This window comes from Carcharodon carcharias (assembly GCF_017639515.1).
Source record: "Carcharodon carcharias isolate sCarCar2 chromosome 29 unlocalized genomic scaffold, sCarCar2.pri SUPER_29_unloc_6, whole genome shotgun sequence".
NCBI classification, from domain to species: Eukaryota; Metazoa; Chordata; class Chondrichthyes; order Lamniformes; family Lamnidae; genus Carcharodon; species Carcharodon carcharias.
Genome location: NW_024470679.1, coordinates 271,882 through 293,197, shown reverse-complemented (window position 1 = coordinate 293,197; position 21,316 = coordinate 271,882). Strand labels below are relative to the sequence as shown.

General features: G+C 49.0%; 1 protein-coding gene across 3 annotated transcripts in view; it reads left to right on the top strand.

The window, feature by feature from the left end:
- Positions 1 to 1,472: 1,472 nt before the first annotated feature.
- LOC121274112 (protein c-ets-1-B-like) overlaps positions 1,473 to 21,316 on the top strand; it is a 37,448-nt gene continuing 17,604 nt past the window's right edge. The window contains exons 1-2 of one of the 3 annotated variants that reach the window (XM_041181267.1): positions 1,473 to 1,748; positions 4,339 to 4,446. In XM_041181267.1, coding sequence (XP_041037201.1) covers positions 4,365 to 4,446 — 82 coding nt within the window. In that variant the 5' untranslated portion in view covers positions 1,473 to 1,748; positions 4,339 to 4,364. Of the gene's footprint in view, positions 1,749 to 1,927; positions 2,042 to 3,452; positions 3,603 to 4,338; positions 4,447 to 21,316 lie in introns of those variants that run through there. The other 2 variants (XM_041181268.1, XM_041181269.1) reach the window with 2 other exon arrangements.

The window sequence follows — 21,316 nt, the reverse complement described above, 5'->3', positions numbered from 1 at the left end:
AGCTGAGGCGTGAGTGGAACATCCTTCTCACCCCCTGGATAGTGGCTTCGTGAGTCAATCCCTGGGCCAGTGACCTGGAGATTAGCTGCGGTCACTCTTGGGGCCAGACAGCCTCCTGGTGTGACATCCTGGGTTCAGTGCTCCATTTGGAGAGTCTGTAAGTCTTTATCACTTTGACCTTATTTCTTCTCAAAGCTGCTTTGATTAGTTGGAAGTTAAATTCCGGAGTTTCAAATCTAACTGTCCTTAAACCCTAAATAAAAAAAAACAGAAAATGCTGGAGAAATTCAGCAGGTGTGGCAGCAAGCGTGGAGAGAGAAAAACAGCATTAATGTTGCGAGCCCGTGTGACTCGAAGCTCTGAAGGGGAGTCGCACAGGCTCGAAACTTTAACTCTGTTTCTCTCTCCACGCATGCGGCCAGGGCTGTTGAATTTTGCCAGCATTTTCCGTTCGTGTTACAGATTTCCAGCATCCGCAGTATTTTGCCTTAAATGCTGGTGCACTAGTCTTTTTCTATCCCAGTTATTCTCAGCCATCCATTTAACTAACCCCTCTAATTCACTTATCCCACTTCCTGCAGGACTGGCGACAGTGGAAGGAAAACGGACAGTCACTGAAACACCCCAGACCTGAGGAAAAAAATCCTTTTTATATCCACAGCACCAGCTTACTTTCTCCTTGTATCTCACAGTGTGTGAGGATGTTCTCTCTCTCTCTCCCGCTGTGTGTATGTGGAGTGTGTGTCTGTGTGAGTGTGGGGGGGCGGGGGGGTGGGGGGGTGTTTGTGTATTTTTGTGTGTTTGTGTGGATGTGTCTCCCTACCTTTCTCTCTCTCTCCGTCTCTTTCTCTCTCTCACTGTCTCTCTCTCTCTCTCTTGCTCTCTCCCTGTCTCTCTTTCTCTGTCTCTGTCTCTCTCTCTCTCTGCCTGTCTCTCTCTCAAGCGCGCTCCCTGTCTCTGTCTCTGTCTCTCTGCCTGTCTCTCTCTCTCTCTCTCTCTCCAGCCCTCTCAAACACTCGATCTTTCCTGGGAATCACATTGACTGTCACAAAGATGTTGACATTTGATTTCCAAGCTGTAAAACATCAGAAAACATTCCTGAGCGAGCCGCTAACTGATTTTTTATTTTAACAAAACGGTTGTTTTCGGTTTTAACCTGCGGTGTTTTCAGTTGATGCGATTTAACATTTCAACTGAAAAACGGCAACAACCACCCCTCCCCCCAACCCCCCCCACCCACCCCCCCCCCCACCCCCCCCTCACCACCACAAAGCAGCGTGGAGCAGGGTCTCAAAGTGTCCCTCGTTATCTCAGAAAACAGCGCCGGCTGAGGGCCTTCAGTCCGACAGTCCCGCGCCTTAAGGACACGCGATAAAAGGCCGGGTTTGTGGAGTTGAAGAGTCTGACAGCTGGAAACGGAGGGACCGGCTGCTCCGCCTGCTCACTCCGGCTGCCTGCTGCAGCTGTGTCGTGACCCAGGAGTGTCAGTGGAAACTCTGGCGCTGTCGGTCACGACTCTGCCGTGGGTGGGCAGAACGCAAGAGGTGAACGCCCCTGGGAGCCGGAGCAGTGACAGAGCTGCGGACACCCTATAACTGGAGGCTGAAGGCCGCAGAGCGGAGGGGACCAGACTGAGACGGGGTCGGTTCATTCACAGCTCCGTGGAGAAAAGGACTCGCAGCACCGGCGCTGGCTCAGGGATTAACCCGCTCAACTATCTGCGGCCCAGACCCGCTGAGCTTTTCCGGGTAATTCTGTTTTTGTTTTGGGGTTTCCAGCATCCGCAGCTTGTTTTTTTTTTTGTTTTGCAACTTTTCTCCTTCTGGAATTGTTCTGTTAGCCAGAGCCGTCTTTCACTTCGCTAGAGTGTCTGCTCCTTGTTCTTCCTGAGTCCCCTGCTCACCCCAGCCTCCGCCCTTACATGTTCCCTCACCACTAGACCCTCAGTCTGAGCGGAACAGGGCGAATCGCCGTCTCCTCATCCTGAGAGCAACCCGCTCCAGGGTTCAGTGAGGAATTAACTACCCTGCAAATCCGTTCGGTAATTACAGTGATTTCTCAGGTCGGTCTCTCTCTCTCTCTCTCTCTCTTTCTCTCGGTCTCTCTCTGTCTGTCTCTGTCTCGCTTTTCTCACTCTCTGTCCCGCTCTCTGTATGCTCCTCCCCCCTCTCTCTGTGATCCCTCTCCCTCTTTCCGTGATCCCTCTCCCTCTTTCTCTGTCACTCTCCCTCTCTCTCTCTGTGTCCTTGCGCCTCCCCTGTGTCTCCCTGTCACCTTGTGTGTATGTGTGTTTTTCTGTCTTTCTCTGCCTGTCTCTCTTTCTCTCCCTCTGTGTCTCACTTTCGCACTCTGTCTGCCTCTCTCTATTTCTCTGCGCGTGTGTCTCTGCCTCTTTCTCCCTATGTCTCTCTCCGTTTCTCTCTTTACCTCTTACCGCGTGTGTGTGTGTGTGTGTCTCGATTTCTGTCTCTCTCTCTGTGCTCCCCCTTTCTCGCTGTCTCCGTGTGTGTCTGTCTGTCTGTCTCTCTCTCTCTTTGTCACTTTCTGTGTGTATGTGTGTGTATGCCTGTCTGTCTGTTTTTCCTTGTCTCTTTCTGTGTGTGCATATGTATGTGTGTGTCTGTCTGTTTCTCTCTGTCTCTCTGTGTGTCTCTTTTTGTGTATGTGTGTGCATGTCTGTCTGTCTCTCTGTCTCTCGTTGTCTCTTTCTGTATGTGTGTGTGTCTGTCTGTCTGCCTCTCGTTGTCTCTTTCTGTATGTGTGTGTCTGTGTGTGTCTGTCTGTTTCTCTCTCTCTCTCTCTTTGTCTCTTTCTGTATGTGTATGACTGTCTGTCTTTCTCTCACACAGTCTGCCTGCCTTTGTGTCTTTGTCTCTGTTTATTTCTATCTGTCTTCCCTCGCTGCCTCTCTCCATCTCTATCTTCTCTTATCCCTTCGCTCCAGACTATTGTCACTGTCTCCTTCACTCTCTCTCTTATCCGCCTTCCTCACTTTCCTTCTGCCTCTGCCTCTTTCTCTGTCTCTCTCATTGTCTCCCTCTGTCTCCATCTCTGTCTCTATCTATCTTGTCTCTCTCCCTCTATTTCTCTTTCGCTCTTTCAGTCTCTCTCTCTCTCTCTCTCCCTGTCTCCCTCTGTCACTCTCTTTCTCTCTCTTTGTGACTCTCTCTCATTCTCTCCCTCTATCTCTATCTATCTTGTCTCTCTCTTTCTTTCAGTCTCTCTCGCTCATTCTCTCCCTCTGTCTCTATCTATCTTGTCTCTCTCTTTCTTTCAGTCTCTCTCGCTCATTCTCTCCCTCTGTCTCTATCTATCTTGTCTCTCTTTCTTTCAGTCTCTCTCGCTCATTCTCTCCCTCTGTCTCTATCTATCTTGTCTCTCTCTCTCTTTCAGTCTCTCTTCTCTCTCTCTCCCTCTGTCACCCCCTCTCTCTCTCTCTCTTTGTGACTCTCTCTTTGTGACTCTCTTTGTCTGTTCTCCCGGCCCCGCACCCTCTGTAAAAGTTGCGGTGTCACGATTCATTTCTCCCACCGAATCCGTCGCTGAGGAGCCTCACCTGGGGTTCCGGGGAAGCCGGGAGTCCCCTGGGATCGTTTCCGGAGGTACCGACCCCCGATTAATGATGAAGATTAAAGTGGATCCCTCCACGGGTCTTCTGGGCTGTGGGAGGATCCACCCACCCATTAAACTCCGAGTTAGGGCCGCACAGAAAGAGGCCGTTCGGCCCATCGAGGCCAGTGACTGCTCTGAAGAAACTCTAAGAAACTCACTGCTGTCGCTGCCTTGGGTCGCTCGCTCAGCGCCTTCCAACACTCGCCAGTGTAAACACTGACTACAATGTTTAACTCTTGCTTTATAAAGTGTAACTGGGAGCGAAGGGGGATTTCTCCAGTAAATCAGTCCAAAAACATACCCCGCCCCGCCCAATCTTCAACTAACTCTGCAGATTTCGTTCCAAACTCTCTCTCCCTCTCTCTCTCTCTCTCTCTCTGGGATCAGGCACTTTGGAAAGTTTAATTCCCCTTGACCTGGTTTGACTCTCAGTCACCAGCCCGCCGCCTATTCACTTCCCTCGGCTGAGATTGAAGGCAAGACTGTGCACGGTTAGTGACTGACACATCCCGGACAGCCAACCCTCAGAGAGCGAATCTCCAAGTATTGGCAGCTTCCCCCGGCCGATCCCAAAGTCAGTCTGAAATCCGGCAAACGGGATGATCGGGAGAAATGATTTCAACCAGCGAGTGTGGCCAGGATGAGAATGAATCAGGGCAAACAGAAACGGGTAAAGGGGGGGTTCGGTCCCATCCTGTTAATGAAACGCCTCAAATTCCTCCGCAGGTTCCCGCTGACCGATCACCCCAGCCATGAGCACAGGTCTGCAGCAAACCCTGTACAATGACGCTTCCCTGCAACAGGTCCCCACCGAGCTGGACCTCCGAGCGTACGGTAAGCGAGGCCATTTGACTGTAGAAACTTCACCGGCTCACGGAAACTAACAGGGCGGAGAACATCAGAGAAGAGCGGAGATCGACCGGGGCCCGGCATCTATCAGCCCAGATCAGAGCAGGCTCGCCGGGCCCAGAGAGTTAGATGGCGCTGCAAAGGGAGCTGGGCCGGGACACCCCGAGACCCTCCAACAGCGCCTTTCATCAGAAATTACAGATACAAACAGTTCCGGAATGACAAATGCGAAAAGGTCCAAAGGGTTCGCTCCAGTGAGGCTGGAAAATACTCAATGGGCAAAAGGGGGCAGGGGAACATCACTCTGTATCTAACCCCGTGCTGTACCTGTCCTGGGAGTGTTTCATGGGGACAGTGTAGAGGGAGATTTACTCTGTATCTAACCCCGTGCTGTACCTGTCCTGGGAGTGTTTGATGGGGACAGTGTAGAGGGAGGTTTACTCTGTATCTATCCCCGTGCTGTACATGTCCTGGGAGTGTTTGATGGGGACAGAGTAGAGGGAGTTTACTCTTATCTAACCCCGTGCTGTACCTGTCCTGGGAGTGTTTGATGGGGACGGTGTAGAGGGAGATTTACTCTGTATCTAACCCCGTGCTGTACCTGTCCTGAGAGTGTTTGATGGGGACAGTGTAGAGGGAGATTTACTCTGTATCTAACCCCGTGCTGTACCTGTCCTGGGAGTGTTTGATGGGGACAGAGTAGAGGGAGCATTTCTCTGTAAGTAACCTGGTTCTATACCTCTCCATGGGCGTGTTTGATGGAGACAGCGTAGAGTGAGTTTTACTCTGTATTTAACCTTGTGCTGTACCTGTCTAGGGATTGTTTGATGGAGCCAGTGTAGAGGGAGCTTTATTATGTATGTAACTCCATGGTGTAACTCTGCTGGGAGTTTTTGATGGGGACAGTGTCGCATGAGATTTATTCTCTATCTAACCCCGTGCTGTAATTGTCATGGAAGCGTATAATGGAGACTGTGCAGATGGATCTATGTGTCTAATCGCGTACTGAACCTGTCCAGGGAATGTTTGATGGGGACAGAGTAGAGCGAGCTTCGCTCTGTATCTAAATCATTGCTGCAGATTTCCAGGGAGTGTTTGTTGGAGACAGTGTAGAGGGAGCTTTACTCTGAATTTAGGCCCGCAATGTACCTCTCCTGGGAGTGTTTGATCGGGAGAGTGCAGAGGGAGCTTCACACTGTATCTAACCCTGTGCAGTTACATTCCAGGGAGTGTTACATGGGACAGTGTAGAAGGAGCTTTACTCTGTAACTAACCCCGTGCTGTACCTGTCCTGGGAGTGTTTGATGGGGACAGTGAGATGGAGATTTACTCTGTATCTAACCCCGTGCTGTACCTGTCCTGGGAGTGTTTGATGGGGACGGTGTAGAGGGAGATTTACTCTGTATCTAACCCCGTGCTGTACCTGTCCTGGGAGTGTTTGATGGGGACAGTGAGATGGAGATTTACTCTGTATCTAACCCCGTGCTGTACCTGTCCTGGGAGTGTTTGATGGGGACAGTGTAGAGGGAGATTTACTCTGTATCTAACCCCGTGCTGTACCTGTCCTGGGAGTGTTTGATGGGGACAGTGTAGAGGGAGCTTTACTCTGTATCTAACCCGGTGCTGTACCTGTCCTGGGAGTGTTTGATGGGGACAGTGTAGAGGGAGTTTACTCTGTATCTAACCCCGTGCTGTACCTGTCCTGGGAGTGTTTGATGGGGACAGTGTAGAGGGAGCTTTACTCTGTATCTAACCCCGTGCTGTACCTGTCCTGGGAGTGTTTGATGGGGACAGTGTAGAGGGAGCTTTACTCTGTATCTAACCCCGTGCTGTACCTGTCCTGGGAGTGTTTGATGGGGACAGTGTAGAGAATGCTTTCCTCTGTATCTAACCCCGTGCTGTACCTGTCCTGGGAGTGTTTGATGGGGACAGTGTAGAGAAGCTTTACTCGGTATCTAACCCCGTGCTGCACCTGTGCTGGGAGTGTTTAATGGAGACAGTGTAAGGGGAACTTTAATCTGTATCTAACCCCGTGCTGCACCTGTGCTGGGAGTGTTTAATGGAGACAGTGTAAGGGGAACTTTAATCTGTATCTAACCCCGTGCTGTACCTGTCCTGGGAGTGTTTGATGAGGACAGTGTAGAGGGAGCTTTACTCTGTATCTATCCCCGTGCTGTACCTGTCCTGAGAGTGTTTGGTGGGGAGAGTGAAGAGGGAGCATTTCTCTCCAAGTAACCTCGTTCTATACCTCTCCATGGGCGTGTTTGATGGAGACAGCGTAGAGTGAGTATTCCTCTGTACCTAACCTTGTGCTGTACCTGTCTAGGGATTGTTTGATGGAGCCAGTGTAGACGGAGCGTTATTATGTATGTAACTCCATGGTTTAATTCTGCTGGGAATGTCTGATGGAGACAGTGTCGCGTGAGATTTATTCTCTATCTAACCCAGTGCTGTAATTGTCATGGAAGCGTATAATGGAGACTGTGCAGATGGATCTATGTGTCTAATTCCGCACTGTACCTGTCCAGGGAATGTTTGAAGGGGACAGTGCAGAGCGAGATTCGCTCTGTATCTAATTATTTGCTGCAGATTTCCAGGGAGTGTTTGTTGGAGACAGTGTAGTGGGAGCTTTACTCTGAATCTAGGCCCGCAATGTACCTCTCCTGGGAGTGTTTGATCGGGAGAGTGCAGAGGGAGATTCACACTGTATCTAACCCCGTGCTGTACCTGTCCTGGGAGTATTTGATGGGACAGTCTAGAGGGAGCATTACTCTATCTATGCCCGTGCTGTACCTCTCCTGGGAGTGTTTGATCGGGAGAGTGCAGAGGGAGATTCACACTTTATCTAAACCTGTGCAGTTACATTCCAGGGAGTGTTTCGTGGGACAGTGTAGAGAGAGCATTACTCTGTAACTAACCCCGTGCTGTAACTGTCCTGGGAGTATTTGATGGGGACAGTGTAGAGGGAGATTTACTCTGTATCTAAACCCTTGCTGTACCTGTCCTGGGAGTGTTTAATGGTGACGGTGTAGAGGGCGCTTTACTCTGTATCTAAACCCTTGCTGTACCTGTCCTGGGAGTGTTTGATGTGGACAATGTAGTTTGAGAATTAGTCTGTATCTAATACTGCACTGTAACTGTTTGGGATTGTTTGATTGAGACAGTGCAGATGGAGATTTATTCTCTACCTAACCTCGTGCTGTACCAGTCCTGGGAGTGTTTGATGGTGACAGTGTAGAGGGAGCTTTACTCTGTATCTAACCCCGTGCTGTACCTGTCCTGGGAGTGTTTGATGGTGACAGTGTAGAGGGGGCTTTACTCTGTATCTAACCCCGTGCTGTACCTGTCCTGGGAGTGTTTGATGGTGACAGTGTAGAGGGAGCTTTACTCTGTATCTAACCCCGTGCTTTGTCTGTCCTGGAATTGTTTGATGGGGACAGTGCAGGTAGAGATTTACTCTATATCTAAGAGCGTGCTGTACCTATCCTGCGAATATTTGCTAGGAACAGCATCGAGAGAGCCTTATTCGGTATATAGCCCCGTGCTGTACCTGTCCTGGGAATGTTTGATGGGGAGGGTGTAGAGGGAGATTTACACTGTATCTAACCCCGTGCTGTACATGTCCTGGGAGTGTTTGATGGGGACAGTGTAGAAGGTGCTTTACTCTGTATCTAACCCCGTGCTGTACCTGTCCTGGGAGTGTTTGATGGGGACAGTGTAGAGGGAGCTTTATTCTGTATATAAGCCCGTGCTGTAGCTGTCCTGGGAGTGTTTGATGGGGACAGTTTAGATGGAGAATTAATCTCTATCTAACCCCGTGCTGTAGCTGTCCTGGGAGTGTTTGATGGGGACGGTGTAGAGGGAACTTTACTCTGTATCTAACCCCATGCTGTACCTGTCCTGGGAGTGTTTGATGGGGACAGTGTTCAGGAATTTACTCTGTATCGACCCCCGTGCTATACTTCTCCTGAGACTGTTTGATAGGGACAGTGTAGAGAGAGATTTACTCTGTATCTAACCCCGTGCTGTACCTGTCCTGGGAGTGTTTGATGGGGACAGTGTAGAGCCAGCTTTACTCTGTATCTAACCCCTTGCTGTACCTGTCCTGGGACTGTTTGATTGGAACAGTGTAGAGGGAGCTTTACTCTGTATCGAGCCACGTGCTTTTCCTGAAATGGGAGTGTTTGATGGGAGCAGTGCAGAAGACCGTTTACTCTGAATCTAACTCCGTGCTATACCTGTCCTGGGAGTGTTTGATGGGGACAGTGTATAAGGAGCTTTACTCTGTATCTAACTCCATGCTGTAACTGTCGGAGGAGCGTTTGACAGTGACAGTGTAGAGAGAGAATTCCTCTGCATCTAACCCGGTGCTGTAAATTTCCTGGGACAATTTGATGGGTACATTGTAAAGCGAGCTTTACTCTGTGCCTTACCCGTTGCTCTAACTTACCTGGGACTGTTTGATGGGTACAGTGTAGATGTAGCTTCAAACTATATCTAACCTTGTGCTTTAACCGTCCTGGGAGTTTTTGAAAAGGACAGCGGGGAGGGTGCTTTACTCTGTGTCTAACCCCGTGCTGTACCAGTCCTGGGAGTGTTTGATGGGGACGGTGTGGAGGGAGCTTTACTCTGTATCTAACCCCGTGCTGTACCTGTCCTGGGAGTGTTTGATGGGGACAGTGAAGAGGAAGCTTTACTCTGTATCTAACCCCGTGCTGTACCTGTCCCGGGAGTGTTTGATGGGGACAGTGTAGATGGAGAATGACTCTCTATCTAACCCCGTGCTTTACCTGTCCTGGGAGTGTTTGATTGTGACAGTGTAGAGGGAGTTTTTCTCTGTATCTAACCCCGTGCTGTAAGTGTCCTGGGAGTGTTTGATTGTGACAGTGTATTGGATGCTTTTCTCAGCATCTGTCCCAGTGCTGTACGTCCTGGGAGTGTTTGATGGGGAGAGTGTTTAGGCGGCTTTAAACTGTTTCAAACCCGGTGCTGTACCTGTCCTGAGATAGCTTGATGGGGACAGTGTAGAGGGAGATTCACTCTGTATCTAACCCCGTGCTGTACCTGTCCTGGGAGTTTTTGATGGGAACAGTATAGTGGGAGATTTACTCTGTATCTAACCTCATGCTGTACCTGTTCTGGGAGTGTTTGATGGGGACAGTGTAGAGACAGCTTTACTCTGTATCTAACCCCGTGCTGTAACTGTCCTGGGAGTGTTTGATGGGGACATTGTAGAGGGTGTTTTACTCTGTATCTATCCCCCTGCTGTACCTGTCCTGGGAGAGTTTGATGGGGACATTGTAGAGAGAGCTTTACTCTGTATCTATCCCCGTGCTGTACCTGTCCTGAGAGTGTTTGATGGGGACAGTGAAGAGGGAGCATTTCTCTGTAAGGAACCTGGTTCTATACCTCTCCATGGGCGTGTTTGATGGAGACAGCGTAGAGTGAGTATTCCTCTGTACCTAACCTTGTGCTGTACCTGTCTAGGGATTGTTTGATGGAGCCAGTGTAGAGGGAGCTTTATTATGTATGTAACTCCATGGTGTAACTCTGCTGGGAGTGCTTGATGGGGACAGTGTCGCGTGAGATTTATTCTCTATCTAACCCCGTGCTGTAATTGTCATGGAAGCGTATAATGGAGACTGTGCAGATGGATCTATGTGTCTAATTCCGCACTGTACCTGTCCAGGGAATGTTTGAAAGGGACAGTGGAGAGCGAGATTCGCTCTGTATCTAAATATTTGCTGCAGATTTCCAGGGAGTGTTTGTTGGAGACAATGTAGAGGGAGCTTTACTCTGAATCTAGGCCCGCAATGTACCTCTCCTGGGAGTGTTTGATCGGGAGAGTGCAGATGGAGATTCACACTGTATCTAACCCTGTGCAGTTACATTCCAGGGAGTGTTACATGGGACAGTGTAGAAGGAGCTTTACTCTGTAACTAACCCCGTGCTGTAACTGTCCTGGGAGTGTTTGATGGGAACAGTGAGAAGGAAGTTTACTCTGTATCTAACCCCGTGCTGTACCTGTCCTGGGAGTGTTTGATGGGGACAGTTTAGATGGAGAATTAATCTCTATCTAACACCGTGCTGTAGCTGTCCTGGGAGTGTTTGATGGGGACAAAGTAGACGGAACTTTACTCTGTATCTAATCTCATGCTGTAACTGTCCTGGGAGTGTTTGATGGGGACAGTGTAGAGGGAGCTTTATTCTGTATATAAGCCCGTGCTGTAGCTGTCCTGGGAGTGTCTGATGGGAACAGTGTAGAGGCAGCTTTACTCTGTACCTAACCCCGTGTTGTACCTGTCCTGGGAGTTTTTGATGGGGACAGTGTAGATGGAGAATTAATCTCTATCTAACCGCGTGCTGTACCTGTCCTGGGAGTGTTTGACTGGGAGTGTGTTGAGTGAGCTTTGCTCTATATCTAACCCTGTGCTGTACCTGTCCTGGGAATGTTTGATTGGGACAGTGTAGAGGGGCTTTACTCTGTACCTAACCCCGAACTGTAGCTGTCCTGGGAGTGTTTTATGGGGACAGTGTAGGGAGAACATTACTCTGTATCTAACCCAGTGCTGTACCTGTCCTGGAAGTGTTTGATGGGGACAGTGTAGAGGGAGCTTTATTCTGTTCATAAACCCGTGCTGTAGCTGTCCTGGGAGTGTTTGATGGGCACAGTGTAGATGGAGATTTACTCTCTATCTAACCCCGTGCTGTAACTGTCCTGGGAATGTTTGATTGGGAGAGTTTTGAGGGAGCTTCACTCTATATCTAACCCCATGCTGTAGCTGTCCTGGGAGTGTTTGATGGGGATAGTTTAGAAAGATCTTTTCTCTGTATCTAACCCCGTTGTCTACCTGTCCTGCGAGTATTTGATAGGAACAGTGTAGAGGGAGCTTTATTCTGCATATAAGCCCGTGCTGTAGCTGTCCTGGGAGTGTTTGATGGGGACAGTGTAAATGGAGAATTAATCTCTATCGAACCCTGTGCTGTACCTGTCCTGGAAGTGTTTCATGGGGACAGAGTAGAGGGAGCTTTACTCTGCGTCTAACCCCATGCTGTAACTGTCCTGTGAATGTTTGATGGGGTCTGTGTAGAGGGAGATTTACTCCTAGCTAACCCCGTGTTTTACCTGTCCTGGGAGTGTTTGATCTGGACAGTTTAGATGGAGAATTAATCTCTATCTAACCCCGTGCTGTAGCTGTCCTGGGAGTGTTTGATGGGTACAATGTAAAGCGAGCTTTACTCTGTGCCTTACCCGGTGCTCTAACTTACTGGGACTGTTTGATGGGGACAGTGTAGATGTAGCTTCAAACTATATCTAACCTTGTGCTTTAACCGTCCTGGGAGTTTTTGAAAAGGACAGCGTGGAGGGTGCTTTACTCTGTATCTAACCCCGTGCTGTAAGTGACCTGGGAGTGTTTGGTTGTGACAGTGTATTGGGTGCTTTTCTCAGTATCTATCCCCGTGCTGTACGTCCTGCGAGTGTTTGATGGGAGAGTGTTTAGGCGGCTTTAAACTATTTCAAACCCCGTGCTGTACCTGTCCTGAGATAGTTGGATGGGGACAGTGTAGAGGGAGCATTACTCTATTTCTAACCCGGTGCTGTACCTGTCCTGGGAGTGTTTGATGGGGACAGTGTAGAGGGAGCTTTACTCTGTATCTAACCCCGTGCTGTACCTGTCCTGGGAGTGTTTGATGGGGAAAGTGTAGAGGGAGCTTTACTCTCTATCTAACCCGGTGCTGTACCTGTCCTGGGAGTGTTTGATGGGGAAAGTGTAGAGGGAGCTTTACTCTCTATCTAACCCGGTGCTGTACCTGTCCTGCGAGTGTTTCATGGGAACAGTGTAGAGCGAGGTTTACTCTGAATCTAACTCCGTGCTGTACCTGTCCTGAGAGTGGTTGATGAGTCAGTGTAGGGGGTGATTTTCGCTGTATCTATCCCCGTGCGGTATCTGTCCTGGGAATCTTTGATGCGGACAGTGTTGAGGCGGCTTTAAGCTGTTTCAACCCCGGTGCTGTACCTGTCCTGAGATTGTATGATGGGGACAGTGTAGAGAGAGTTTTACTCTCTACCTAACCACGTGCTGTACCTGTCCTCGGAGTGTTTTATGGGAACAGTGTAGAGGGAGCATTACTCTGTATCATACTCCGTGCTGTACCTGTCCTTGGCGTGATTGATGGGCACAGTGTAGATGGAGATTTATTCTCTATCGAACCCCGTGCTGTAGCTGTCCTGCGAGTGTTTGATGGGGACAGTTTAGAGAGAGCTTTACTCTGTATCTAACCCCGTACTGTACCTGTCCTGCGAGTATTTGATAGGAACAGTATAGAGGGAGCTTTATTCTGTTTATAACCCCGTGCTGTTGCTGTCCTGGAAGTGTTTGATGGGCACAGTGTAGATGGAGATTTACTCTCTACCTAACCCCATGCTGTACCTTTCCTGGGAGTGTTTGAGGGTGACAGAGCAGAGGGTGTTTTCTCTGTATCTAACCCCGTGCTGTAACTGTCCTGGGAATGTTTGATTGGGAGAGTGTTGAGGGAGCTTTATTCTGTATATAAGCCCGTGCTGTAGCTGTCCTGGGAGTGTTTGATGGGGACAGTGTAAATGGAGAATTAATCACTATCGAACCCCGTGCTGTAACTGTCCTGCGAGTGTTTAATGGGGACAGAGTAGAGAGAGCTTTACTCTGCGTCTAGACCCGTGCTGTAACTGTCCTGGGAATGTTTGATTGTGACAGTGTAGAGGGAGATTTACTAGCTAACCCCGTGTTATACCTGTCCTGGGAGTGTTTGATGGTGACAGTGTACAGGGAGCTTTTCTTTGTATCTCACCCCGTGCTGTAACTGTCCTGGAAGTGTTTGATGGTGACAGTGTAGACGTGCTTTTCTCAGTATCTATCCCCGTGCTGTACCTGTCCTGAGATTGTTTGATGGGGACAGTATAGACGGACCTTTACTCTGTATCTAACCCCGTGCTGTAACTGTCCTGGGAGTGTTTGATGGGAACAGTGTAGAGGCAGCTTTACTCTGTACCTAACCCCGTGTTGTACCTGTCCTGGGAGTGTTTGATGGGGACAGTTTAGATGGAACTTTACTCTGTATCTAACCCCGTGCTTCACCTGTCCTGTGTGTGTATGATGCAGACAGTGTAGAGGGAGCTTTATTCTGTATATAAGCCCGTGCTGTAGCTGTCCTGGGAGTTTTTGATGGGGACAGTGTAGATGGAGAATTAATCTCTATCTAACCGCGTGCTGTACCTGTCCTGGGAGTGTTTGATAGGGAGTGTGTTGAGTGAGCTTTGCTCTATATCTAACCCTGTGTTGTAGCTGTCCTGGGAGTGTTTGATGGGGACAGTGTAGAGGGGCTTTACTCTGTACCTAACCCCGTACTGTAGCTGTCCTGGGAGTGTTTGATGGGGACAGTGTAGAGAGAGCTTTACTCTATTTCTAACCCGGTGTTGTACCTGTCCTGCGAATATTTGATAGGAACAGTATAGAGGGAGCTTTATTCTGTTCATAAACCCGTGCTGTAGCTGTCCTGGGAGTGTTTGATGGGCACAGTGTAGATGGAGATTTACTCTCTATCTAACCCCGTGCTGTAATTGTCCTGGGAATGTTTGATTGGGAGAGTTTTGAGGGAGCTTCACTCTATATCTAACCCCATGCTGTAGCTGTCCTGGGAGTGTTTGATGGGGATAGTTTAGAAAGATCTTTTCTCTGTATCTAACCCCGTTGTCTACCTGTCCTGCGAGTATTTGATAGGAACAGTGTAGAGGGAGCTTTATTCTGCATATAAGACCGTGCTGTAGCTGTCCTGGGAGTGTTTGATGGGGACAGTGTAAATGGAGAATTAATCTCTATCGAACCCCGTGCTGTACCTGTCCTGGAAGTGTTTTTTGGGGACAGAGTAGAGGGAGCTTTACTCTGCGTCTAACCCCATGCTGTAACTGTCCTGTGAATGTTTGATGGGGTCTGTGTAGAGGGAGATTTACTCCTAGCTAACCCCGTGTTTTACCTGTCCTGGGAGTGTTTGATGGGGACAGTTTAGATGGAGAATTAATCTCTATCTAACCCCGTGCTGTACCTGTCCTGGGAGTGTTTGATGGGTACAATGTAAAGCGAGCTTTACTCTGTGCCTTACCCGGTGCTCTAACTTACTGGGACTGTTTGATGGGGACAGTGTAGATCTAGCTTCAAACTATATCTAACCTTGTGCTTTAACCGTCCTGGGAGTTTTTGAAAAGGACAGCGTGGAGGGTGCTTTACTCTGTATCTAACCCCGTGCTGTAACTGTCCTGAGATAGTTTGATGGGGACAGTGTAGAGAGAGCTTTACTCTATCTCTAACCCCGTGCTGTACCTGTCCTGGGAGTGTTTGATTGGGAAAGTGTAGAGGGAGCTTTACTCTCTATCTAACCCCGTGCTGTACCTGTCCAGGGAGTGTTTGATGGGGACAGTGTAGAGGGAGGTTTACTCTGTATCTAACCCGGTGCTGTACCTGTCCTGGGAGTGTTTGATGGGGAAAGTGTAGAGGGAGCTTTACTCTCTATCTAACCCGGTGCTGTACCTGTCCGGCGAGTGTTTCATGGGAACAGTGTAGAGCGAGGTTTACTCTGAATCTAACTCCGTGCTGTACCTGTCCTGAGAGTGGTTGATGAGTCAGTGTAGGGGGTGATTTTCGCTGTATCTATCCCCGTGCGGTATCTGTCCTGGGAATCTTTGATGCGGACAGTGTTGAGGCGGCTTTAAGCTGTTTCAACCCCGGTGCTGTACCTGTCCTGAGATTGTATGATGGGGACAGTGTAGAGAGAGTTTTACTCTCTACCTAACCACGTGCTGTACCTGTCCTCGGAGTGTTTTATGGGAACAGTGTAGAGGGAGCATTACTCTGTATCATACTCCGTGCTGTACCTGTCCTTGGCGTGATTGATGGGCACAGTGTAGATGGAGATTTACTCTCTATCGAACCCCGTGCTGTAGCTGTCCTGCGAGTGTTTGATGGGGACAGTTTAGAGAGAGCTTTACTCTGTATCTAACCCCGTACTGTACCTGTCCTGCGAGTATTTGATAGGAACAGTATAGAGGGAGCTTTATTCTGTTTATAACCCCGTGCTGTTGCTGTCCTGGAAGTGTTTGATGGGCACAGTGTAGATGGAGATTTACTCTCTACCTAACCCCATGCTGTACCTTTCCTGGGAGTGTTTGAGGGTGACAGAGCAGAGGGTGTTTTCTCTGTATCTAACCCCGTGCTGCAACTGTCCTGGGAATGTTTGATTGGGAGAGTGTTGAGGGAGCTTTATTCTGTATATAAGCCCGTGCTGTAGCTGTCCTGGGAGTGTTTGATGGGGACAGTGTAAATGGAGAATTAATCACTATCGAACCCCGTGCTGTAACTGTCCTGCGAGTGTTTAATGGGGACAGAGTAGAGAGAGCTTTACTCTGCGTCTAGACCAGTGCTGTAACTGTCCTGGGAATGTTTGATTGTGACAGTTTAGAGGGAGATTTACTAGCTAACCCCGTGTTATACCTGTCCTGGGAGTGTTTGATGGTGACAGTGAACAGGGAGCTTTTCTTTGTATCTCACCCCGTGCTGTAACTGTCCTGGAAGTGTTTGATGGTGACAGTGTAGACGTGCTTTTCTCAGTATCTATCCCCGTGCTGTACCTGTCCTGAGATTGTTTGATGGGGACAGTATAGACGGACCTTTACTCTGTATCTAACCCCGTGCTGTACCTGTCCTGGGAGTGTTTGATGGGAACAGTGTAGAGGCAGCTTTACTCTGTACCTAACCCCGTGTTGTACCTGTCCTGGGAGTGTTTGATGGGGACAGTTTAGATGGAACTTTACTCTGTATCTAACCCCGTGCTTCACCTGTCCTGTGTGTGTATGATGCAGACAGTGTAGAGGGAGCTTTACTCTGTATCTAACCCCGTGCTGTAGCTGTCCTGGGAGTGTTTGATGGGGACAGTGTAGAGGGAGCTTTACTCTGTATCTAACCCCGTGCTGTACCTGTCCTGGGAGTGTTTGATGTGGACAGTGTAGAGGGAGATTTACTCTGTATCTAACCCCGTGCTGTACCTGTCCTGGGAGTGTTTGATGGGGACGGTGTAGAGGGAGCTTTACTCTGTATCTAACCCCGTGCTGTACCTGTCCTGGGAGTGTTTGATGGGGACAGTGTAGATGGAGAATTAATCTCTATCTAACTCCGTGCTGTACCTGTCCTGGGAGTTTTTGACTGGGAGTGTGTTGAGGGAGCTTTGCTCTATATCTAACCCCGTGCTGTAATTGTCCTGGGAATGTTTGATTGGGAGAGTTTAGAAAGATCTTTTCTCTGTATCTAACCCCGTTGTCTACCTTTCCTGCGAGTATTTGATAGGAACAGTGTAGAGGGAGCTTTATTCTGCATATAAGCCCGTGCTGTAGCTGTCCTGGGAGTGTTTGATGGGGACAGTGTAAATGGAGAATTAATCTCGATCGAACCCCGTGCTGTACCTGTCCTGGGAGTGTTTCATGGGGACAGAGTAGAGGGAGCTTTACTCTGCGTCTAACCCCATGCTGTAACTGTCCTGTGAATGTTTGATGGGGTCTGTGTAGAGGGAGATTTACTCCTAGCTAACCCCGTGTTTTACCTGTCCTGGGAGTGTTTGATGGTGACAGTGTACAGGGAGCTTTTCTTTATATCTAACCCCGTGCTGTAACTGTCCTGGGAGTGTTTAATGGTGACAGTGTTGACGTGCTTTTCTCAGTATCTATCACCCTGCTGTAACTGTCCTGAGATTGTTTGATGGGGACAGGGGAGAGAGATCTTTACTCTCTATCTAACAACGTGCTGTACCTGTCCTGAGAGTGCTTGATGGGAACAGTGTAGACTGACCTTTACTCTGCATCTAACCCCGTGCTGTACCTGTCCTGGGAGTGTTTGATTGAGACAGTGTAGACGGACCTTTACTCTGTATCTAACCCCGTGCTGTACCTGTCCTGGGAGTGTTTGATGGGGATTGTGTAGAGTGAGCTTTACTCTGTATCTAACCCCGTGTTGTACCTGTCCTGGGAGTGTTTGATGGGGACAGTGTAGACGGAACTTTACTCTCTATCTAACCCCGTGCTGTACCTGTCCTGTGTGTGTATGATGGGGACAGTGTAGAGGGAGCTTTATTCTGTATATAAGCCCGTGCTGTAGCTGTCCTCGGAGTGTTTGACGGGGACAGTGTAGATGGAGAATTAGTCTCTATCTAACCCCGTGCTGTACCTGTCCTGGGAGTGGTTGATTGGGACAGTGTAGAGAGACCTTTACTCTGTTTCTAACCCGGTGCTGTACCTGTGAGTATTTGATAGGAACAGTATAGAGGGAGCTTTATTCTGTTTATAACCCCGTGCTGTAGCTGTCCTGGGAGTGTTTGATGGGCACAGTGTAGATGGAGATTTACTCTCTATCTAACACCGTGCTGTACCCGTCCTGGGATTGTTTGATCGGGACAGTGTACAGGGAGCTTTTCTCTGTATCTAACCCCGTGTGTAACTGTCCTGGGAATGTTTGATTGGGAGAGTTTTGAGGGATCTTCACTCTATATCTAACCCCTTGCTGTAGCTGTCCTGGGGAGTATTTGATAGGAACAGTTTAGACGGAGCTTTATTCTATATATAAGCCCGTGCTCTTAGCTCTCCTGGGAGTGTTTGATGGGGACAGTGTAAATGGAGAATTAATCTCTATCGAACCCCGTGCTGTGTCTGTCCTGGGAGTGTTTGATGGGGACGGAGTAGAGGGAGCATTAATCTGCGTCTAACCCCGTGCTGTACCTGTCCTGGGAATGTTTGATGGGGACAGTGTAGAGGGAGACTTTCTCCTAGCTAACCCCATGTTTTACCTGTCCTGGGAGTGTTTGATGGTTACAGTGTACAGGTAGCTTTTCTTTGTATCTAACCCCGTGCTGTAACTGTCCTGGGAGTGTTTGATGGTGACAGTGTACAGGGAGCTTTTCTTTCTATCTAACCCCGTGCTGTAACTGTCCTGGGAGTGTTTGATGGGGACGGAGTAGAGGGAGCTTTACTCTGTATCTAACCCCGTGCTGTACCTGTCCTGGGAGTGTTTGATGGGGACAGTGTAGAGGGAGCATTAATCTGCGTCTAACCCCGTGCTGTACCTGTCCTGGGAGTGTTTGATGGGGACAGTGGAGACGGAGCTTTACTCAGTGTCTAACCCCGTGCTGCACCTGTCCTGGGAGTGTTTGTTAGGGACAGTGTAGAGGGTGATGGTCTCTGGATCTATCCCCGTGATGTACCTATCCTGGGAGCGTTTGATGGGGACAGTGTTCAGGAATTTACACTGTATCGACCCCCGTGCCATAATTCTCCTGATATTGTTTGATGTGGACAGTGTAGAGTGAGCTTTGCTCTGTATCTAACTCCGTGCTCTACCTGTCCTGGGAGTTTTTGATGGGGACAGTGTAGAGGGAGCTTTACTCTGTATCTAACCCCGTGCTGTACCTGTCCTGGGAGTGTTTGATGGGGACAGTGTATAAGGAGCTTTACTCTGTATCTAACTCCATGCTGTAAATGTCGGAGCAGCGTTTGACAGTGTCAGTGTAGAGAGAGAATTCCTCTGCATCTAACCCGGTGTTTTAAATTTCCTGGGAGAATTTGATGGGTACATTGAAAAGCGAGCTTTACTCTGTGCCTTACCCGGTGCTTTATCTTACCTGGGACTGTTTGATGGGGACAGTGTAGATGTAGCTTCAAACTATATCTAACCTTGTGCTTTAACCGTCCAGGGAGTTTTTGAAAAGGACAGCGTGGAGGGTGCTTTACTCTGTATCTAACCCCGTGCTGTAACTGTCCTGCGTGTATTTGCTAGGAACAGCGTAGAGAGAGCTTTATTCTGTATATAACCCCGTGCTTTGGCTGTCTTGGGAGTGTTTGATGGTGACAGTGTAGAGGGTGCTTCTCTCTGTATCTATCACCGTGCTGTACCTGTTCTGGGAGTGTTTGATGGGGACAGTGTAGAGAGAGCTTTTCTCTCTATCTAACCACGTGCTGTACCTGTTCTGGGAGTGTTTGATGGGGACAGTGTAGACGGAGCTTTACTCTCTATCTAACCCTGTGCTGTACCTGGCCTAGGAGTGATTGATGGGGACAGTGTAGAGGGGGCTTTTCTCTGTATCTAACCCCGTGCTGTAACTGTCCTGGGAATGTTTGATTCGGAGAGTGTTGAGGGAGCTTCACTCTATATCTAACCCCTTGCTGTAGCTGTCCTGGGAGTGTTTGTTGGGGATAGTGTAGAGAGAGCTTTACTCTGGATCTAGCCCCCTGCTGTACCTGTCCTGCGCGTTTTTGTTAGGAACAGTGTAGAGGGAGCTTTACTCTGTATCTAACCCCGTGCTGTACATGTCCTGGGAGTGTTTGATGGGGACAGTGTAGAGGGAGATTTACTCTGTATCTAACCCCGTGCTGTACCTGTCCTGGGAGTGTTTGATGGGGACAGTGTAGAGGGAGCTTTACTCTGTATCTAACCCCGTGCTGTACCTGTCCTGGGAGTGTTTGATGGGGACAGTGCAGACTGAGCTTTACTCTCTATCTAACCTCGTGCTGTACCTGGCCTGGGATTGTTTGATGGGGACAGTGTAGATGGAGATTTACTCTGTATCTAACCCTGTGCTGTACCTGTCCTGAGAGTGTTTGATGGGGACAGTGTAGAGGGAGAATTACTCTGTATCTAACCCTGTGCTCTACCTGACCTGGCAGTGTTTGATGGGAGCAGTGTAGATTGAGGTTTACTCTGCATCTAACTCCATGCTATACCTGTCCTGAGAGTGTTTGATGGGGCCAGTGTAGAGGGAGCGATAATCTGCATCTAACCCCGTGCTGTACCTGTCCTGAGAGTGTTTGATGGGGACAGTGTAGTGGGAGAATTAGTCTGTATCGAACCCTGTGCTGTACTTTTTTAGGATTGTTTGATATGGACAGTGTAGAGAGAACTTTACTCTCTCTCTAATCCCGTGCTGTACCTGTCCTGGGAGTGTTTTATGGGAGCAGTGCAGAGGGCGGTTTATTCTGAATCTAACTCCGTGCTGTACCTGTCCTGGGAGTGTTTTATGGAGACAGTGTAGAGGTAGATTTACTCTTTATCTACCCCCGTGCTGTCCCTGTGCTGCGAGTGTTTGATGGGGACAGTGTAGAGGGAGGTTTACTCTGTATCTAACCCCGTGCTGTACCTGTCCTGGGAGCGTCTGAAGTGGACAGTTTAGAAGGAGATGTACTCTGTATCAAATTCCATGCTGTACCTGTCCGAGGAGCATTTGACCATGTCAGTGTACAGAGAGAATTACTCTGCATCTAATCCGGGGCTGTAAATTTCCTGGGAGTATTTGATGGGTACATTGTAAAGCGAGATTTACTCTCTGCCTAACCCGGTGCTGTATCTTACCTGGGATTGTTTGATGGGAACAGTGTAGATGTAGCTTCACTCTATATCTAACCTTGTTCTTTAACCGTCCTGGGAGTTTTTGAAAGGGTCAGTGTAGAAGGAGCTTTACTCTGTACCTAACCCCGTGCTGTACCTGTCCTGGGAGTGTTTGATGGGGACAGTGTAGAAGGAGCTTTACTCTGTATCTCACCCCGTGCTGTACCTGTCCTGGGAGTGTTTGATGGGTAAAGTGTAGAGGGAGCTTTAGTCTGTATCTAACACCGTGCTCTACCTGTCCTGGGAGTATTTGATGGGGACGGTGTAGAGGGAGCTTTACTCTGCATTTAACCCCATGCTGTACCTGTCCTGGGAATGTTTCATGGAGGCAGTGTAGTGGGAGAATTTGTCTGCATCTAAGCCTGTGCTGTATCTGTTTTGGGAGTGTTTGATGGTGACAGTGT